At 47.2% G+C, this 17,372-nt stretch overlaps 1 protein-coding gene across 1 annotated transcript in view; it reads left to right on the top strand.

Annotated features, from left to right (window-relative positions):
• Nucleotides 1–17,372, top strand: part of SEZ6L (seizure related 6 homolog like) — a 198,255-nt gene that overhangs the window by 150,583 nt on the left and 30,300 nt on the right. The window contains exon 12 of the mRNA XM_024741393.1: nt 11,464–11,660. Within this exon, the coding sequence (XP_024597161.1) occupies nt 11,464–11,660 (197 nt within the window). The remainder of the gene's footprint in view (nt 1–11,463; nt 11,661–17,372) is intronic.

Below are 17,372 nucleotides of genomic sequence, written 5' to 3' on the forward strand. Positions count from 1 at the left end.
TGGGTAAGCGACTTGTTCATAGTCACAGAGCAGAGAGGCACTGGGGGGGTGGGGGAGGAGCTCTCAGTGAGATCTCCTGATACCACACCTTCTCTCCCTTGAGCAGGCTGTATAGTTCATTGGAAATATATTTTTTCAAAGACAAACAATGCTATGTTAATTGAATTCCTGGCACTAATTATGTTAGTTGCAGCTTTCAAAAATATTATCCCCATTTTACAGGTGAGGACATTGAGGGTCAGAGAGGTTAAGTCACTTTTTCAAGGTCGCCCAGCTAGAAACCAGCACACTTACGATTTGAACCCAGAGTCCATTCTCTTAGCACTGCCTCTCAAGATGGAGCAAAAACACCAGGGTGGTTGAGGACTGATTTCTTTCTGCTTTCACAGCAAAGCAGCTGAAAAGTGTTGTTGGGTTTGCCCCTGGTCTGCAGTGCTGGGTGGGAAATGCCTTGTTGACCTTGCTGAAGTTTTGCCCACCACATTCTGAGATGGCTCAGTCCAGGGATGTGGCAGCTCAGCCCGTGAGGTGGTCCCAGAGGAAAGGCACATCTGGTGAGGGGATCGCTTTCTTCTCTTTCTCTTTGGGGGCATTGGTCGAGGAGGGGGGAAAAGGTGGAGGAAAAGGGGGAAAGAAAGGCAGAACGGAGGTGGGGTCTCATCCACATTGAAGCTTCCAGGGTGGTGGCTTTCAGTCCTGGCAGCCGGCACAACCTCCTCAGGAATTTCAGCAACACTGATGCACAGGACCCACCCCCAGAGATGCTGAGGGTCCGGTTGGCCTGGGGTCCAGCCTGGACATCACTGAGAGTTTTTAAATCTCCCCAGAGATTCTTACGTGCAGCCAGGACTGGGCGAGGGCTGGGTCTGAGCCCGACACAGACAAGCGCTTGGGGAGTATCTGGAGGGGAAAGAAGAGAGGAAGGAAGGAAAAGACATAGGGAAGGACAGAGAGGAAATGAGAAAACTGTTCATTTTTTACGCTTTAATGGGTCCTTTTGGGGAGCCAAAGAGATTGGTTTTCTCTGTGCTCCTTGGAGGTGACATGGTTTCTTGTCCCACCTGCCATTTTATCAAATTAAATTGAAACCAAATTAGCACTGGGCCAAAGGGCCCCTCAGCAATTCCACGGTGCAGAGAAGCACCTGGTGCTAGCTGTGTGGCTTCGTGCAGGCGCAGAGGCCTTGGGACCTGGGCCTTCCTGGCGTGAGTTTACTCATCTGTGAAATGGGATTAGTACATTTTCTTGGACCACCTCACCATGTGGCTGAGGGGATGTGATGAGAAAATGAATACAAAGGAATTCTAAACAGGTCTTTCTCTAAGGCCTTCAGAAAAAATATAAGTGTTTTATAAAAGTTTTGTTGCACTTACAACTGCATTTATGGCTTCTGCTTCTCTCCTTTCCCTTATTTAAATCTGGTGTATTTAATCACCCATCTCTGCTGTCCCGTGGAGGTCCTGCCTTGATTGCAAGATGGTGTTTTCTTGGGAAAGTCATTGAATCCCTCAGTTTGCTCACCTGGAAAAAACAGATAAATTCACCATAATTCATCCGTGTAAATGACATTTATTTCACCTGTGCCAAGCCCTGCTGGGCTCCAGGGATACAGGGCATGTGCCTGCAGGGAGCTTGCAGCCCGACATGGGAGCTGACATGGGCGCTGACATGGGCACGTAGAGTCCTGTGGTTCAGTGCTGGGGTCTTGCCTTCCAGCTACATGGGTTTAAACTCTGGTTCTCCTGTATGACCAGCTGTTTGAGCTTCAGTGTGTTTCTCTACCTCTGGGTAGTTCAGTTTGCTTATCTGTGAAACAGGTGAGAACAGTAGTCCTTAGAGTGTTTGTCTAAGGATAAAGTGAAATGGTCATCTGAAGTGCTGGGAACAGCTGCTGGCACCAAGGAAGCCTTATGAAAGCCTTGCCTAGTTATTATATGGCCCTAAATACAGGAGGGTGTAAGGACCTATAAAATGATGTCAAGCAGAGAGGAGAGGAGAGGAGAGGAGAGGCATTCCAGATACAGGGGACCAGCCTGGCTAAGGGAGGTCTAGGGGCTACAAAGGATCTGGTATCTAGAGATGTTTGAGACAGCAGAGGTGGGTTGGGGCCCATCTGTGGAGCTCATGGAAGTCTTGGAAGGCTGAGAAACTGAGCTGAATTCTGTGGGCTAATTTTTGCCATTTCCACAGTCCAATTCTACTACCAGCTGCTTTTTATTTTCCCCTTTAAATTGGCTTGCCTTTTTCTCTTGGCTTCCTCTAAACAAAATAATGTCCGTGAAATTAGAAGTTGGATGTGCAAACCATATATTTATATATTTTTCTAATTCACAATTAAATAAATGCATAACCATTAGACATTTCCAAATTTGTTTGTCTACCTACAATCGTCTTATGAATACTATTCGGGAAAGACTTTGAAAGGCAAGATTTCTAAGCAAGGGTCAGATGTTTGTTGGGAGGGGAATAAAGAAAAGCAAGGTGCTCATCATTTCTTTCGACACCTTCTGTGGAATATTAACTGCAGCTCACCTACCACCTTCTCCCCACTTCCAGGGTCCTGGTTGGCTGGGGTAGGGATGGGAAGGCAGGGGCGCCCTGCAGAGCAGTGACAGCATATGCCTTGCTTAGGCGCACACTGCCTTCTGCTGGCCAAGAGAAGATACACTTGCTGATGTGTGTCAGATTCAAATTTGCCTTCCATCCTCACCTCTTTGGCTCTCTAGACCCTGGTGAAAGCCATAATGAGGGTCCCTCGGGCTGTTTGTATCCCTTTTGAAAAGGTAAAACATTCACATGATTCAAAATCCAAAGGTACAAGAGGGTCTACTATGAAAGTCGTTTCCCACCCTTCCCCAGCAAACAGCCCCCTCTCTCAAGGCAAACGCTATACCAGTTTCTTAAGCATCCTTCCCAGACTCTTTTAAAATATTTCCAAAACCATAACAGAAATCTCATTCCACTAAAATAAAGCCACCCAGACTAAGCAACCAGTTTAATGCTGATTTTATCACATTCTGTGTCCTATGTGATTGGCAACAAAATGAAATAAATTGTTACCAAGAAATGTAAAATGTTTAGGAGACCAAAAAAAAAATTTTATTGGAGTAAAATTGCTTACAATATTGTGTTATTTTCTGCTGTACAATGAAGCAAATCAGCTATATATATATATATATATATATATAATCCCAGTTCGTCCCACCCTCCCCTTCCCCCGGGTATCCACATGTCCTTCTCTGTGTCTACGTCTCTATTCCTGACCTACAAATAGGTTCACCTGTACCATTTTTTTAGATTCCACATATATGTGTTAATATACAGTATTTGTTTTTCTCTTTCTGGCTTACTTCACTCTGTATGACAGACTCTAGGTCCGTCTACATCTCTGCAGATGACCCAGTTTCATTCCTTTTTATGGCTGAGTAATATTCCACGTATATATGTACCACATCTTCTTTATTCATTCATCTATCAGTGGACATGTAGGTTGTTTCCGTGTCCTGGCTATTGTAAATAGTGCTGCACTGAACAGTGGGGTACATGTGTCCTTTTGAATTATGGTTTTCTCAGGGTATATGCCCAGAAGTGGGATTACTGGGTGATATGGTAGTTCCATTTTTAGTTTTTTAAGGAACCTCCATACTGTTCTCCATAGTGGCTGTATCAATTTACATTCCCACCAACAGTGCAAGAGGGTTCCCTTTTCTGCCCACCCTCTCCAGCATTTATGGTTTGTAGATTTTTTTGATGATGGCCATTCTGACTGGTGTGAGGTGGTACCTCATTGTAGTTTTGATTTGCATTTCTCTAATAATTAGTGATGTTGAGCATCTTTTCATGTGCCTCTTGGCCATCTGTATGTCTTCTTTGGTGAAATGTCTATTTAGATCTTCCACCCATTTTTTAATTGGGTTGTTTGTTGTTTTGATATGGAGCTCCATGAGCTGCCTGTATATTTTGGAGATTAATCCTTTTTCCGTTGCTTCATTTGCAAATACTTTCTCCCATTCTGAGGCTTGTCTTTTCGTCTTGTTTATGGTTTCCTTTGCTGTGCAAAAGCTTTGAAGTTTAATTAGGTTCCATTTGTTTATTTTTGTTTTTATTTTCGTTATTCAAATGAACTTTAGGTATGACATTATGAGAACAAAAGGCATGTCAGGATACAGGGTGGCAGTGAAACAGGGCTTCCTCATCCTGCAGGCTTTATTTGTAATTTTAAATTTGCATTTTCTGAGGTAAGACTGAACCTGGGCACACTTTTTTTTTTATTGAAGTATAGTTGATTTACAATGTTGTATTCATTTCAGGTGAACAGCGATTGATTCAGTTGTATTTTTTTTTTCTTTTCCCTTTTAGGTTATTACAAAATACTGAGTATAGTTCCCTGTGCTATACAAGTAGGTCCTTGTCTGGGTACACTTTTGGGGCACATGTATATGTGGCTTTCATGGGACATCGTATGAAATAGTGGTTCCTATCTCAGGTTTTGGCTTGGCAGACTTAGGTTTGAGTCCTGAATCTGATTCCTACGTGACCTTGGACAGGTGGCTCCTCCTGGCTGAGCCTCCGTTTCCTTATCTGTAACATGGGGATGGTTGTAAGTCTTAGCTTGCGGGGTTTTTGTTGAGCGCTTAATACTCAGTAGGCAGTGTTGTTGTTCAAAAGCTACATGAGGTCTTGGTAAACCTTTTGTCCCAAAACACCTATGGGACCGGTGTTTTTACAGCTCTGATACAGGGCAGAGTTGAAAGAGGAATTCAGAAGTGGAAGCGGTGGATGGCGTGCCCACAAATGCTTGCTCAGGCACTGGACAGGTCTCGGGATGTGCCTGGAGCAGGGTCAAGGTGGGGGAGGGGAGGAAAGTAGAACCCAGCTGGTCAAGGTCATGGGTTGACATTGAAGTGGCTTATCAGGCATGTAGGGGCATCGTAGTATCAGGCTTGATTCTGGTGACCTGCATATCTAAGAAGAATGGAGGCTGTGGGCAACAGAGGTCCAGGAGGCAGGTGGGGCAGAAATCATTGGGGGCAGCTCCCATCACTTAGGGCTTTCAAATTAACCTCTGGGAGCAAGTCCTAAAAGCAGCCAGGGCCAGAGGAGTCCCGCTCCTAAGGCTGGTACAGGTAAGAATCCATTTGGGGTCAGGGTCCCAGGCAGAGACAGGATCAGAGCCACAGTCCGCCTTGTGTGGGAGCTGAGGCTGAGACCCGGACAACCGCTCTGGGCTTCTGCCTATTCACCCAGCACACACTCAGTACTGTGCCAAGAGCTGGGGACACAGCTGTAAGCAGGCACACGTGCTCCCCAGCCTCAGGGAGGCTCTGGGCTCGCGCAGACATGCCAGGCCACTGGGGCACGAGTGCTGAGCTCTGTATGAGGGGTGAGCACAGAGGGGCTCCCAGTCCGGACTCAAGTGGGGAGGGGGGAGCTCTACGCGTGAGCGGATCTTGAAAGACTGAGAGTAAAAGATGGGAGGGGTTACCCAGGTTTAGAGAGAGAAGGCTAAGGAAGGATACAGGGTCCAGGGAACAGCATGTCGAAAGCCCCAGAGATGGGCAAGGGCCACATTTTTTGGCAAGATTGACAAGTAATTCAGTCTGGCTGGAGGGTAAAATATTTGGGTTGGAATATTGGGTTGGAGAGATAAGGCTGTGAGGAGGGGAGGGGATGAAAACATAGATACAGCCTTGACACTGGGATCAGAAACTTGTACTTTACCTAAGGTAAGGTAGCTTTTTTTTTTTTTTTTTTTTGCGGTACGCGGGCCTCTCACTGTCGCGGCCTCTCCCGTTGCGGAGCACAGGCTCCGGACGCGCAGGCTCAGTGGCCATGGCTCACGGGCCCAGCCACTCCGCGGCGTGTGGGATCTTCCCGGACCGGGGCACGAACCCGTGTCCCCTGCATCGGGAGGCGGACTCTCAACCACTGCGCCACCAGGGAAGCCCAGCTTTTTTTAAAATTGAGATGAAATTCACATAACACGATGTGAACCGTTTTATCGTATACAAACCCATATCTATTAAGCAATCCCACTCCATCCTCCTCGCCTGTCTCCCTAGCCCTTGGCAATCACCAAGTTGCTTTGTGTTTCTGTGGATTTACCTCTTCTGGATATTTCTTATAAATGGAATCACACAACACGTAGCCGTCTTTAAACTGTCTCTTTTGTAAGGCTCATCCATGTCGTAGCGTGTGTCAGTACTTCATTCCTTTTCGTGGCTGAATAAGACCCCATGGTATGAATAGACCATGTTTGCTCATCTATTGTACTGTCAAGTGAAGGGTCCAGCTTTGTGTTTCGGAAGGATTTCCCTGAGTGCTGATGGGAGAGCGACTGGGACCAGGGAAGGATGGAGGTAGTAAGCCGTGAGCTCCTGCCCCACAATCCAGCTGAAAGATGGAGAAAAGCCTATGGCAGAGACCAAGGGAAAAGGGGTGGCTCGTGGTGTAGGAGGAGACACAGAGGCTGAAGTCTTCTGGCAGGAGCTCAAGACCCTGTGCCCAAGGAAAGCTTTTCCCTCTGGCAGTTAAGAGGGGCTGGCACATGCAGGGGCTGGCCTTGGGGAGCTGTCTTCCCGTGGAACTCTCCCTGTGGGGGACCTGCTCCACCCAATTCCAGTCAGATCAAACCCACCTGCCTGCTGGAACCACTCCATTTCCCATTAGTTCTGGAGTAAAACTGACACCCTGATTTCTTGGCGCCTCCTCAGATTGTATCTGGCTGACATCTCTCTTCCGTCCTCGGCAGAAAACCCTGCTCTGCCCTTTGGCCAGTCTCTCTGCCTTAATAAGTCTCTGCATTTTCCTCTCAGCCGCTGAGGATGGCCCAGCGGCAGGGACCCTGGATGTGCTCAGTATATCAAACACAGCTGGATGGGCCAGCAGAAACGCAGGCTCGTCTTTGGATTGGAACAGAAAATGAAGTATCAGCATTTGTATATATCATGGGAACCAGCCTCTCAAAAAGATGGATCCAGAAGGATACAGGAGAGAGTAACTTTATTCTTTCTCCCACTGCCCTTCCCATACCTTCTCCATTTTTTTTTTTTTTTTTTTTTGCTTCTCAGGCTGAAAGTTTTGTTTTCATGGGTCTTCTGGTCCTAAGAAGTGTAGTTCAGTCTGATAATCACACAGCTCTAAACATTATTCGTTTTCAAAAGCTCGCCCCTCCCTCAGCAGGGCTTCTTGGGCTGGGAATTCTGCAATGAGAAAGGGCCTTGTGCGCTGCTTCTTTCTCACAGGACAGTCTAATGTCACTGCACTGTTACATTATGGAAGATGTAGAATGCTGATTTTTTTTTTCCTCTCTCTTATGGGGCATGCTTGATATGGGCAGAGCCTGGATGCACTTGACCTTCGCCTCTGCTGGATTCCCTCGCCCTTTCAGAGTGGGACCATTTTTAAGGAGATGCACAGTGGCTGCCTTCATTAGGGTTCACATCTAGACCTAGGAAATATCCCCATTCTCATCAGTGATGGGTAGCTCACTCCCAGCACCCCCCTTTCTCCCTTTGCTCTGCCCCCAGGTAGGCGGGCAGCTCCAGGCTAATTTTTCTCATTACTCTTTTCTTGGTGAACATCAAATGCAGTCACTGTCAAGCCACCAAGACTTTCTTCGAAGCCCTCTTCACCAGATGAGGGGCTTGGTTCCCCTCCCACAGTGACCTGCCCCTTAAGGCAGCCTTTCCTGCAAGCCTCTTTGATCGCCCAGTGAATTCCTTGCCTTCATTAAGCTAGAAGTGGGTGAAGGGCTCAGATTGAAAGAGCTGCATAGATGGTGGTAGCAGATGCCATTGGTGCCTTAGCCAAGCCCTGTAGCCCTTGCCACTGTGTACTCATGATGGCTTCCTACTGCAACCCTCTTCACCTGAAGGCTTTCTCTGGTATCACGTGGGCAAGTCAGAAGTGCTGGAGATTTAGTACCCCTAGTAGCAGTCCTCGGCCAATGAGGGATGGGAGCTGGAAGATAGATACCCCAGCTCCCTCTCCCCCAAGGTATGTTCTGCACCATCTCTCACAGTTCCTGCAGGACTGAGCCCACTGCCCACAGTGGAACTTGCCCACCTATGCACCATGCACTGGCTCATTCCCTTCCTTCTGTGTCACTTCCCCACCAGTGCTGCTTGGGGTGGCCTCCCAGATAAGCCAGACTCCAAGAGACACTCACATCTTTGCTCAGGCTCAGCTTCTGGAGAACCTAGCCTTTTTTTTTTTTTTTTAATAAATTTATTTATTTATTTTTGGCTACATTGGGTCTTCGTTCCTGTGCACGGGCTTTCTCTAGTTGAGGCGAGCGGGGGCTACTCTTCATTGTGGTGCGCGGGCCTCTCATTGCAGTGGCTTCTCTTGTTGTGGAGCACGGGCTCTAGGTGCACGGGCTTCAGTAGTTGTGGCACGTGGGCTCTAGAGCGCAGGCTCAGTAGTTGTGGCGCACGGGCTTACTTGCTCTGCGGCATGTGGGATCTTCCCGGACCAGGGTTCAAACCCGTGTCCCTTGCATTGGCAAGTGGATTCTTAACCACTGTGCCACCAGGGAAGTCCCGAGAACCCAGTCTTAAACAACGGCCACGTCTATCCCTTTAGAAAGTAGGAATGCTTAGTCCCTGTTGGCTTATTCTTAGCTTAGGGGACTTTGAAATTCCAGGATGACAGGAGAAGTTGCATCTAATAGTTTGTTGCACACAGTTTACAAAACGCATTCCCATAAATAAGGGTTTCTCAGCCTTAGCACTGTTGACATTTTGGACCAGATAATTGTGGTCCAAATTCTTTATTTGGGAGAAGGCTATCTTGTGCATTGTAGGATGTTTAACAGTCTCCCTGACATGGACTCACCAGTGGCATACCTCCCCCGCCCCCACTGGGACAACCATGTCTCCAGACATTGCCAACTGTCTCCAAGGGGCAAAACCACCTCTAGCTGAGAATCACAGACATAAGCCATCTGATGTCATTTGGTATAAATGGCAAAATCCAAACAGGGAATGATGGTGATGGCGGTGGTGATGGCGGTGGCGATGCACATAGTAACATTACAACATGACGTAACATTCACATGACTTGACCAGACTTGTTCAGGTGCTACCAGTGAACCTAGAGTCTGATCCCAGATCTTCTGCCTGCCTTACCTCACTCTGAAAGCCCATGACATAGACTGGAAATATTAAGCCCTATTCACAGACAAGGAACTTCAGAGAAAACACATGCCCTCCATGAAAGTGTCGAACCAAGAATGACACCAGAGCTTTCTGATTTCCAAGGCTGTGTGCTCCTTCCTGTTTTAGGAAGAACAGAGGGTTGTGCTAGGGTTTTCACATGAAAGCTGTTTGCACCCTCGAAGATGTTTCTACTGCATTGAGATCATTGAAATGAATGATAGAATAAAGCCAAGTTGTGCACTGCAACCCACTGTTACCAGCACATCGGCTGTGAAGTTGGCCTATGGAAAATGTCTGCCATCTACCACGTTTCACACTAGCCTAATCCAGCACTTTCATGAGCTATTGGTGTTTTCATGGTACTAGAGGTAAGAGGCTCTTCCATAGTTCAAAAGCTGACATCAGCCCTACTATTTCTGTTGTCAAATAGCGTCTCCAGCAGACTCTTTCATAGCATAGCATTTATTGAGCACCTACTGTGTGCAAGAGAAGGTGGCGACTCCAGAATGTCAATGTAATAGGGGTTTAGAGGCTGTCGCCTGGTTGTAAACTGGCGGGGAGTAGGTGGAGTCTCGGAGCTTAGTCTGGAAGCCCTGTGTGCAAAGCAAGCGCACGGCTTTTGTTAGGAGAGGATGTTTGGGGGTGGTGCCGAGGAAGCTGATGGAGGTTATGGGGACAGTTAGAATCTCCCTAAGCCACCTGTTGGGACAACTTGACATGAGGAATTACGGTAGATAAAATATGTCCCCTGCCCTCTGGAAAGAGACCTTCAGCAGTGTGCCTTGTGTTTCTGTTGCTTTGTTCTTACCACTTGAAGCACCAACAACATGGGTGGTTTCCACATCTCCTCCCTGCTCCTGGAGTGGCAGCAAACACCGCCCTCGGGCAGTGGATGAAGCGGGGGCGTGGGGAGGTGGGGACGCCTCTCCTCTGGCAGCGAACTGCTCAGTCAGGATGCTCCTGTTTAAGATCCTTTACTGTCTCCCATCCCCAGCAAGATGACATCCAAGTGACCTAAACTTGGCTCTCTAAACCCTTCATGGTCTGACTCCTGCTTCCATGTCTATACCCAGAGCCGGGCACACTGACCACCAGGCAAGTTCCTTCAGGAGTTGTGACCCCTCTTCCTTCTTCCCTCTGCCTCAGGCACTGCCCTCTCCCCCACACCTCCTGTTTATCTGCCTAGTGGTCCCCTTCTCTTTCTTGAGGATCACTTCCTCCAGGGAGGCCTCTCTGATGCCCCCCATCTGAGTTAGACACACTTCTCTGTACCTACCTTGACTGTAACTCCTACCACAATCCCTGGCTTTCTCGTCTAAACAGACCTCTGCTCTGTGACTCCTCGTGTCCTCTGAGCACAGCACGGTGCCTGGCACATAATAGGTGCTTGGAAATATTAGGGAGGGGATACAAGTAAAGGAGAAAGACGTAAGAGAAAAAGGGAAGAAAGAGAGAAGCGGAGAAGGAGAAAGGAAGGAAAGAGGCGTAAGTTAATATCTGTCCGTCATTGATGCAGCCGAAGTTGAACTGTCTGGCGTTCCTACAATCACAGATCAATTTTATCCAGCACACCTAACATAGCACAGGTTTCTTTGCCGTACTGAAGTGCTTTCTGGATTATTAACTGTCCATCGCTGTCCAAATATTTAGTGTCAGGGTACTCTATTGTGTTTGGGTCTTTAAAAATGTGTCATCCTGTGATGCTATGAATAGTGATGGCAGGTTGGAGCATATTTCATGAATAAGTGCCTCCATCCCATTCTCTGTTCCGTCCCCTAAACATAATAGCTTAGCTGGTTGATTTTGAGGAATTTGCCAACGATAAGTGGAAGGATCATTTCGCCTTGTATAAGAATGCAAGTTATCATTAGCAAGCAGTCAGCTTGCTCTGCATCACAGAAAAATGCGAGACCCGTGTCACACCCCCAGCAGGTGGCTCAATGCCCAGCACTTAGTTGCACCCAGGAAAAAAAGTTGTTAATGACAGGGGTATTGAAGGCAATTCTACAGACAATGCAGCACTTGACTCTGCAGTGAGCTCCATGCTGGGAAGGTCGTTTCATGAATGAGTCTTCAAAGGCCCAATCCATCCGCAGATCTGTGTGCGATGCTTTTAGAAGGATCAGCACATCCTGTTCACAGGTTCAGTCAATGCCTTCCTCACCCCCAGTTCCTAGCTTGGGATCTGACGCATAGTATATCTCAAGGAAATGAGTGTTGCTTGAAAAAAGAAATCAAAGGCTTGTTGAATGCCTGTTAACTTGGCTTCACAAGACCCCTCCTGTTCTCTCTGCCCCCCAAGCCTGAACCTAAGCAACAGCGACATCCTGACCATCTACGACGGTGATGAGGTCATGCCCCACATCTTGGGGCAGTACCTTGGAAACAGCGGACCCCAGAAGCTGTACTCGTCCACGCCGGACCTAACCATCCAGTTCCACTCAGACCCTGCCGGGCTCATCTTTGGGAAGGGCCAGGGATTCATCATGAACTACATAGGTAAGTATTCTAGCCAGTCACTTTTTCTCCTTGGGTTTAGGTGCAAGTTAAGACAATTTCTTCTAGATATGTCTTTTGGGGAGGGTTGTGCTACATGAGTTTTTTAATATATTGACACGGTAAATATACGTCGTTTTTTTAAAGAGGTTGGTCTCTCTAGTCGGAAGGACAAGGGTTCAAATCTTAGGATTATCATTGATGACTGTGTGACCTTGGGCAAGTCACTTAACCTCTCCGAGCCTCTTTTTTGTCATCTGTAAAATGGAAATAGTGATACCTCCTCCACAGGGTTGATATCAGGACTTAGTAGATAACGTCTCATAACTTTAAGATTCGTGATTTTTCATTTGCAGTCAGCTGTGACTTTATGTCATCAACACACTCTTCCACATTTGCAATTTCTCAAAGCATTACCTATGCCATCTTGCCTGAACTGAAGCTTGGCTCTCCCCTAAGGACTCTTCTTCTCCTGCAGCCCCATCCAACCAAGACAGCCCTTTCTCTCCTACCTCCCATACTTTATTTTTTTTTAAATTTTATTGGAGTATAGTTGATTTACAATGTTATATTAGTTTCAGGTGTACAGCAAAGTGAATTAGTTACACATATACATATATCCACTCTTTTTTAGATTCCTTTCCCATATAGGCCATTACAGAGTACTGAGTAAAATTCCCTGTGATATATAGTAGGTCCTTATTAGTTATCAATTTTATATATAGTAGTGTGTATACGTCAATCCCAATCTCCAATTTATCCCTTCCCCACTCCCCCCCGGTAACCATAAGTTTGTTTTCTACGTCTGTAACTCTATTTCTGTTTTGTAGATAAGTTCATTTGTGCCCTTTTTTTAGATTCCACATATAAGCAACATCATGTGGTATATGTCTTTCTGTGTCTGACTTACTTCATTCCATGTGACAGTCTCTCGGTCCATCCATGTTGCTGCAAATGGCGTTATTTCATTCTTCTTTATGGCTGAGTAATATTCCATTGTATATAGGTACCACATCTTCTTTATCCATTCCTCTCTTTTTTTTTTTTGCGGTACGTGGGCCTCTCACCGTTGGGACCTCTCCCCCTGTGGGGCACAGGCTCCAGACGCACAGGCCCAGCGGCCATGGCTCACAGGCCCAGCCGCTCCGCGGCACGTGGGATCTTCCCGGACCGGGGCACGAACCCGTGTCCCCTGCATGGGCAGGCGGACTCTCAACCACTGCGCCACCAGGGAAGCCCTATCCATTCCTCTCTTGATGGACATTTAGGTTGCTTCCACATCTTGGCTATTGTAAATAGTGCTGCTATTGGTGTTGGGGTGCATATATCTTTTCGAATTATGGTCTTCTCCAGATATATGCCCAGGAGTGGTATTACTGGATCATATGATAGCTCTATTTTTAGTTTTTTAAGGAACCTCCATACTCTTCTCCCGTACTTTATATTCTTTCTTGCTGCTCAGTGTGTCTTCCAAACCTTTTCTCTTCCCATCATCTTTAAAAAAAATCCTGCTATAAAGTTCAAACTAAGTTCACACGTGAGCATCCAGTACCCCCTTCTTAATTATTTCATCCACCCACACCCTTCCCTCCTCACTCCTCACCCTGAAACTCCCTCTTATTCATTCCTGGCTCCATCCCCCTCCTCTGCTCAAGCTCTAAACCTTGGAGGGTCCCATCCTGGACCCTGTCCTGCCTTCTATCTGTGTGCTGTCATCCAGGCCCATGCTTTTATCTGTATTCCATTGACCCCTAGTTTGTACCTACAGCCTTGACCTCTCCCATGAACTCCAGATCTCTCCAGCTCCCTGCTCACTGCGCTCTTGCATGTCTCACTGGCAGCTCAGGTTTAGCACGGACAGAACAGAGCGACCTCTTTGCCTCCCTGCCCTCACCACCTCTCACTGCTCCTGCTGTCTGCCCAGCCCAGGAGGCGGGACCACAACTCTCCTGGTTTCTCAGGCTGCTTCCCCTGTATCCAGTCCATCCTCTCAACTCTACTGCCACAATATATCTCATATCCAAGTACTCTTCGCCATCTATCCACGTCCATCACCCTAGTCCAAGCTGCTATCCTCGCCAGCAGTCACGGGACCAGAACACTGTGAAGTCCCACTGATCCCAGCCCTGGAAGGGACTTGAACTGACAGAGTGTCTGGTCCAGCCCTGTCTCGTCACAGCACAAGAAGCCCTGGACCACCAAGGATGAGGGACTTGATCATCAGGGGCGGACCTGAGGCTCACACCCAGGCTTCCTGGCTCCCAGCTCTTAGGGTTTCTCTACCCCCAATATTTTTGGCAATAGCAGAGAACCTGGGAGACGCAAAGAGGTAGAGAAGACCTAACTTCTTTTGGCATCCAGGATGGTGGGTGCTTGCCTCCTGAGGATTTCAATGGGCAGGATTCAGCCAGCAGTTAGGGGACTTGTTTGCACCCCCCAGGGAAGAGGTTGACATCTTGATTTCCAAGATGGAACCGGGAAAAGGAGGACTGATCCTGCCAAGCCTCTCTGCCACCACCAAAGTCCCTCTGGCTTGAGCACGATTCCGTGTCTTTGGTTCTTCCCCTTGGCTTGAAGATTTGCCCATCTCTAGCTAATACAAAGTGTTCTCTTTGTATCTCCTACTGCCTCCAGAATACAAGCTAGTTCCCTGACCATTGGCCGTCTCAAGGAGCCTCATGCATATGAAAATAAGTCCCTTGCTTTTTTTTTATTTCCGGCTGGTGGACACTTCCCATCCCCGCTCTGCTCTGCAGGTACCTCTCAGAGAAGCAATCACAAGTATTGATCTTTTTTTTTTATGTTACTCAGGGGCCTTTTTACCCTTGATGGCGACGCTGGGTATTTTCAGGGTGTTACTGCTGCCACTTTCCATGCGTTCTTTACTGGGTGATGCCCTGGGCAGAGGCTGTCCAGGCGACGTGCCCTCCAGAGTCAGCTGCCTTTGGAGGGAAAGTTTCTGGTGACTTGGCTTCAGTCTGTCTCCTTAGACCTTTCCTCCCCGCCTCCCTCCCTACTGGAAGATGAGGTCATAGTTTTGCTCATTTGTCTCCTCTGGTGCCCGAGTCAGTCTTGCAAAACTGCATCCAGCTTGATGGAAGAAATATGACTCTATCCAAGGCTGCCCAAGGTTGACCAGAAAGCCTGGCCATTGTTCAGTTTGGCAATATTTTGAAGAGGAGTGCTCTTGTTAATTGAAGCTGAAACTTAGATTCGTGTGACAATTTGCAGTTGGCAAGCACTCTTACATATATAATTTTATTTCATCTTCAAACGCATTATCTCCATTTTCCAGAGAGTTTGGTTCACAAACTTTCATGCTAGGCCCTGTCCTAGGCATCAGGATACAGGAATGAATAGAATTCTCTCCCTGCCCTTGAGCCAGTTAGTGAAAATGGAAGAGTCCCATTAACAGACAATATCAGGATCATATGCTGATGAGCACAGGATTTCAGAGAGTGCTTCCCAGGGGTACACAGCCTGGCTAATATGGGTAACACAAAAAGAGAGAACAGCTCAACTTTTTTCTTATTTCTCTTAAAGAAACACAGGTTAATTTCACAGAAAAGGAAAGTGGGCCTTTGTATGTCAACGTTGATGTCAATCAATTGCCCATGACTACCTGGGTTGAAGACCATGTTGTTTTCAGAGGAGGCCATGCCTGAAGTCAGTGGAAAAGAATGACATGATTGATTAGTGATGTCTGGCATGGGCATGGGAGAGGTATTTGCTACCCTGGGTCTAGATTTAACAAGACACAGATGCAACTCCCATCCAGTAGAGGGATCAGATGGAAGGGTTAGGGGTTTCTGTTGTCATCTAGAGAATTCGTTTTTTCTTTCTCGGCTGCGTTGGGTCTTCGTTGCTGCGTACGGGCTTTCTCTAGTTGCGGCAAGCGGGGGCTACTCTTTGTTGCAGTGCGCGGGCTTCTCACTGTGGTGGCTTCTCTTGTGCTGGAGCACGGGCTCTAGGCACACGGGCTTCAGTAGTTGTGGCTTGTGGGCTCTAGAGCGCGAGCTCAGTAGCTATGGCACACAGGCTTAATTGCTTTGCGGCACGTGGGATCTTCCTGGACCGGGGCTCAAACCCGTGTCCCCTGCATTGGCAGGTGGATTCTTAACCACTGCACCACCAGGGAAGCCCCTCATCTAGAGAATACTAAAGCTCCTACACTGATCTCAAGGCCTGACCCCAGCTCTGGAAAGTGGCCGAGGCTTATCTGCTCTGGCTGCTGTCAGAACCTTCCATAGGAACGCTGGGCTTACATGGTTCTGACTTCCCATAATTCTCCTTTGCACACACAGAAGCAAAGACCCATTCTTCTCACTGCTTCTTATGTTTTGCTGTTGTCTGTGGTCAAGTGCATGGGAGGGAAGGGAATTAAAAAGCAGAGATAAGTAAGCAGTGTTTTTCAAAGAGATATTGGTCACTTGTATGTTTGTTCTCTAATCCCAGGATAATAAAAAGTTCCACATTGTAGGTCAACTCCAATCAAATGACAGTGGCTCCCTGGAATGTTGTGTTGAGAAGGATTGGGAGGTTTCAGCTTGATTCAAAGAAAGAGATTGCTATGGTTGATTAGTGATGTCTGCCATGAGCATAAGACTGGGAAGCGGTGGTATGTATTCAGTACATTTAGGTGTTTCTTTTGCCCAGAAGTTGGACCATGGTGCTGATCTTTACTGTGAGCATGGAACCATGACTTCAGATCTCTATATTCCTCGTGCCTGGCACATAGTAGGCACTCACATCTTAGTCAAACAAATCAATGAATCCATATAACTTGTCTTAGTGTTATTTTTATATCCTGCACATTAATTAGTTTTCATCTTGCCTCTAGGGATAGACAGGGTCATGATTCTTGTCTCCATTCTCTGATTGAGGACAGTGAGGCTCAGAGACGTTTATTGACATGACTGGAGTCACACAGCTTCTAAAATAAAGAAAGAAGATTAGAAGGGAAGTTCTCTGACTCCTGGGCCAGTTTTCTCATTCTAAGCAAAGTTAACAAAGGTTCATAGGAGCAGATAATTCCAGAAGCTCTGCCTAGGGTGTTTGGTGAACATGCAGACTCCTGAATCAGGGTCTCTGGGGGTAGAGTCTGGGAACTGAAGAACAGAAGGTTAAGTGACTTAGCCAAAACCACCCAGTTTAGTAGACAGTGGGGCCAAGGTTTGAATCAAGGCTCTGCTGCACGGTGGCAGCCGCTGAGAATGACAAGTGTGATGAATGCTACGGAGGAGATGGGAGGGCCCATGGAAATGTATAGCCATGCCGGCTCATCTTGAAAAGTCAGACAAGCAAGCCTTTCTCAGTCCCAAAGCATTTGGCACAAGGCAGACCACATATCAAGTATTTGCCCCCATTTCTCCTCTTTCATCCAGAGTTTGAACATTTGCAGCTGTGTCCCAAATCCAGGGCTTGGCTGATTTTTCAAAGGCCTAAAAATAGAGGCTCCTGTCCCCCACCAAGCAATTCTAGAAGCCATTTCCCGCTCCCCTTCTTCTTGCAGACACCCAGGAGATCTCCTTCCCCCAAATAAAATCATGATGAAATCCCTGGAAAAGCCATCTCTTGTTTCTCAGAATGACTTTCCTGCAGACAATGGAGGTGCTTTGCTTTCCCCAGAAGCACATTAGAACCGCAAATTAATTATATGGCATAATTAGCCCTCTTCTCAAACTCTGCGCAGTGGGCACTTGGAAGTGAGAGTGA

Source organism: Neophocaena asiaeorientalis, unplaced genomic scaffold (assembly GCF_003031525.2).
Source record: "Neophocaena asiaeorientalis asiaeorientalis breed wild unplaced genomic scaffold, Neophocaena_asiaeorientalis_V1.1 scaffold648, whole genome shotgun sequence".
NCBI lineage: Eukaryota > Metazoa > Chordata > Mammalia > Artiodactyla > Phocoenidae > Neophocaena > Neophocaena asiaeorientalis.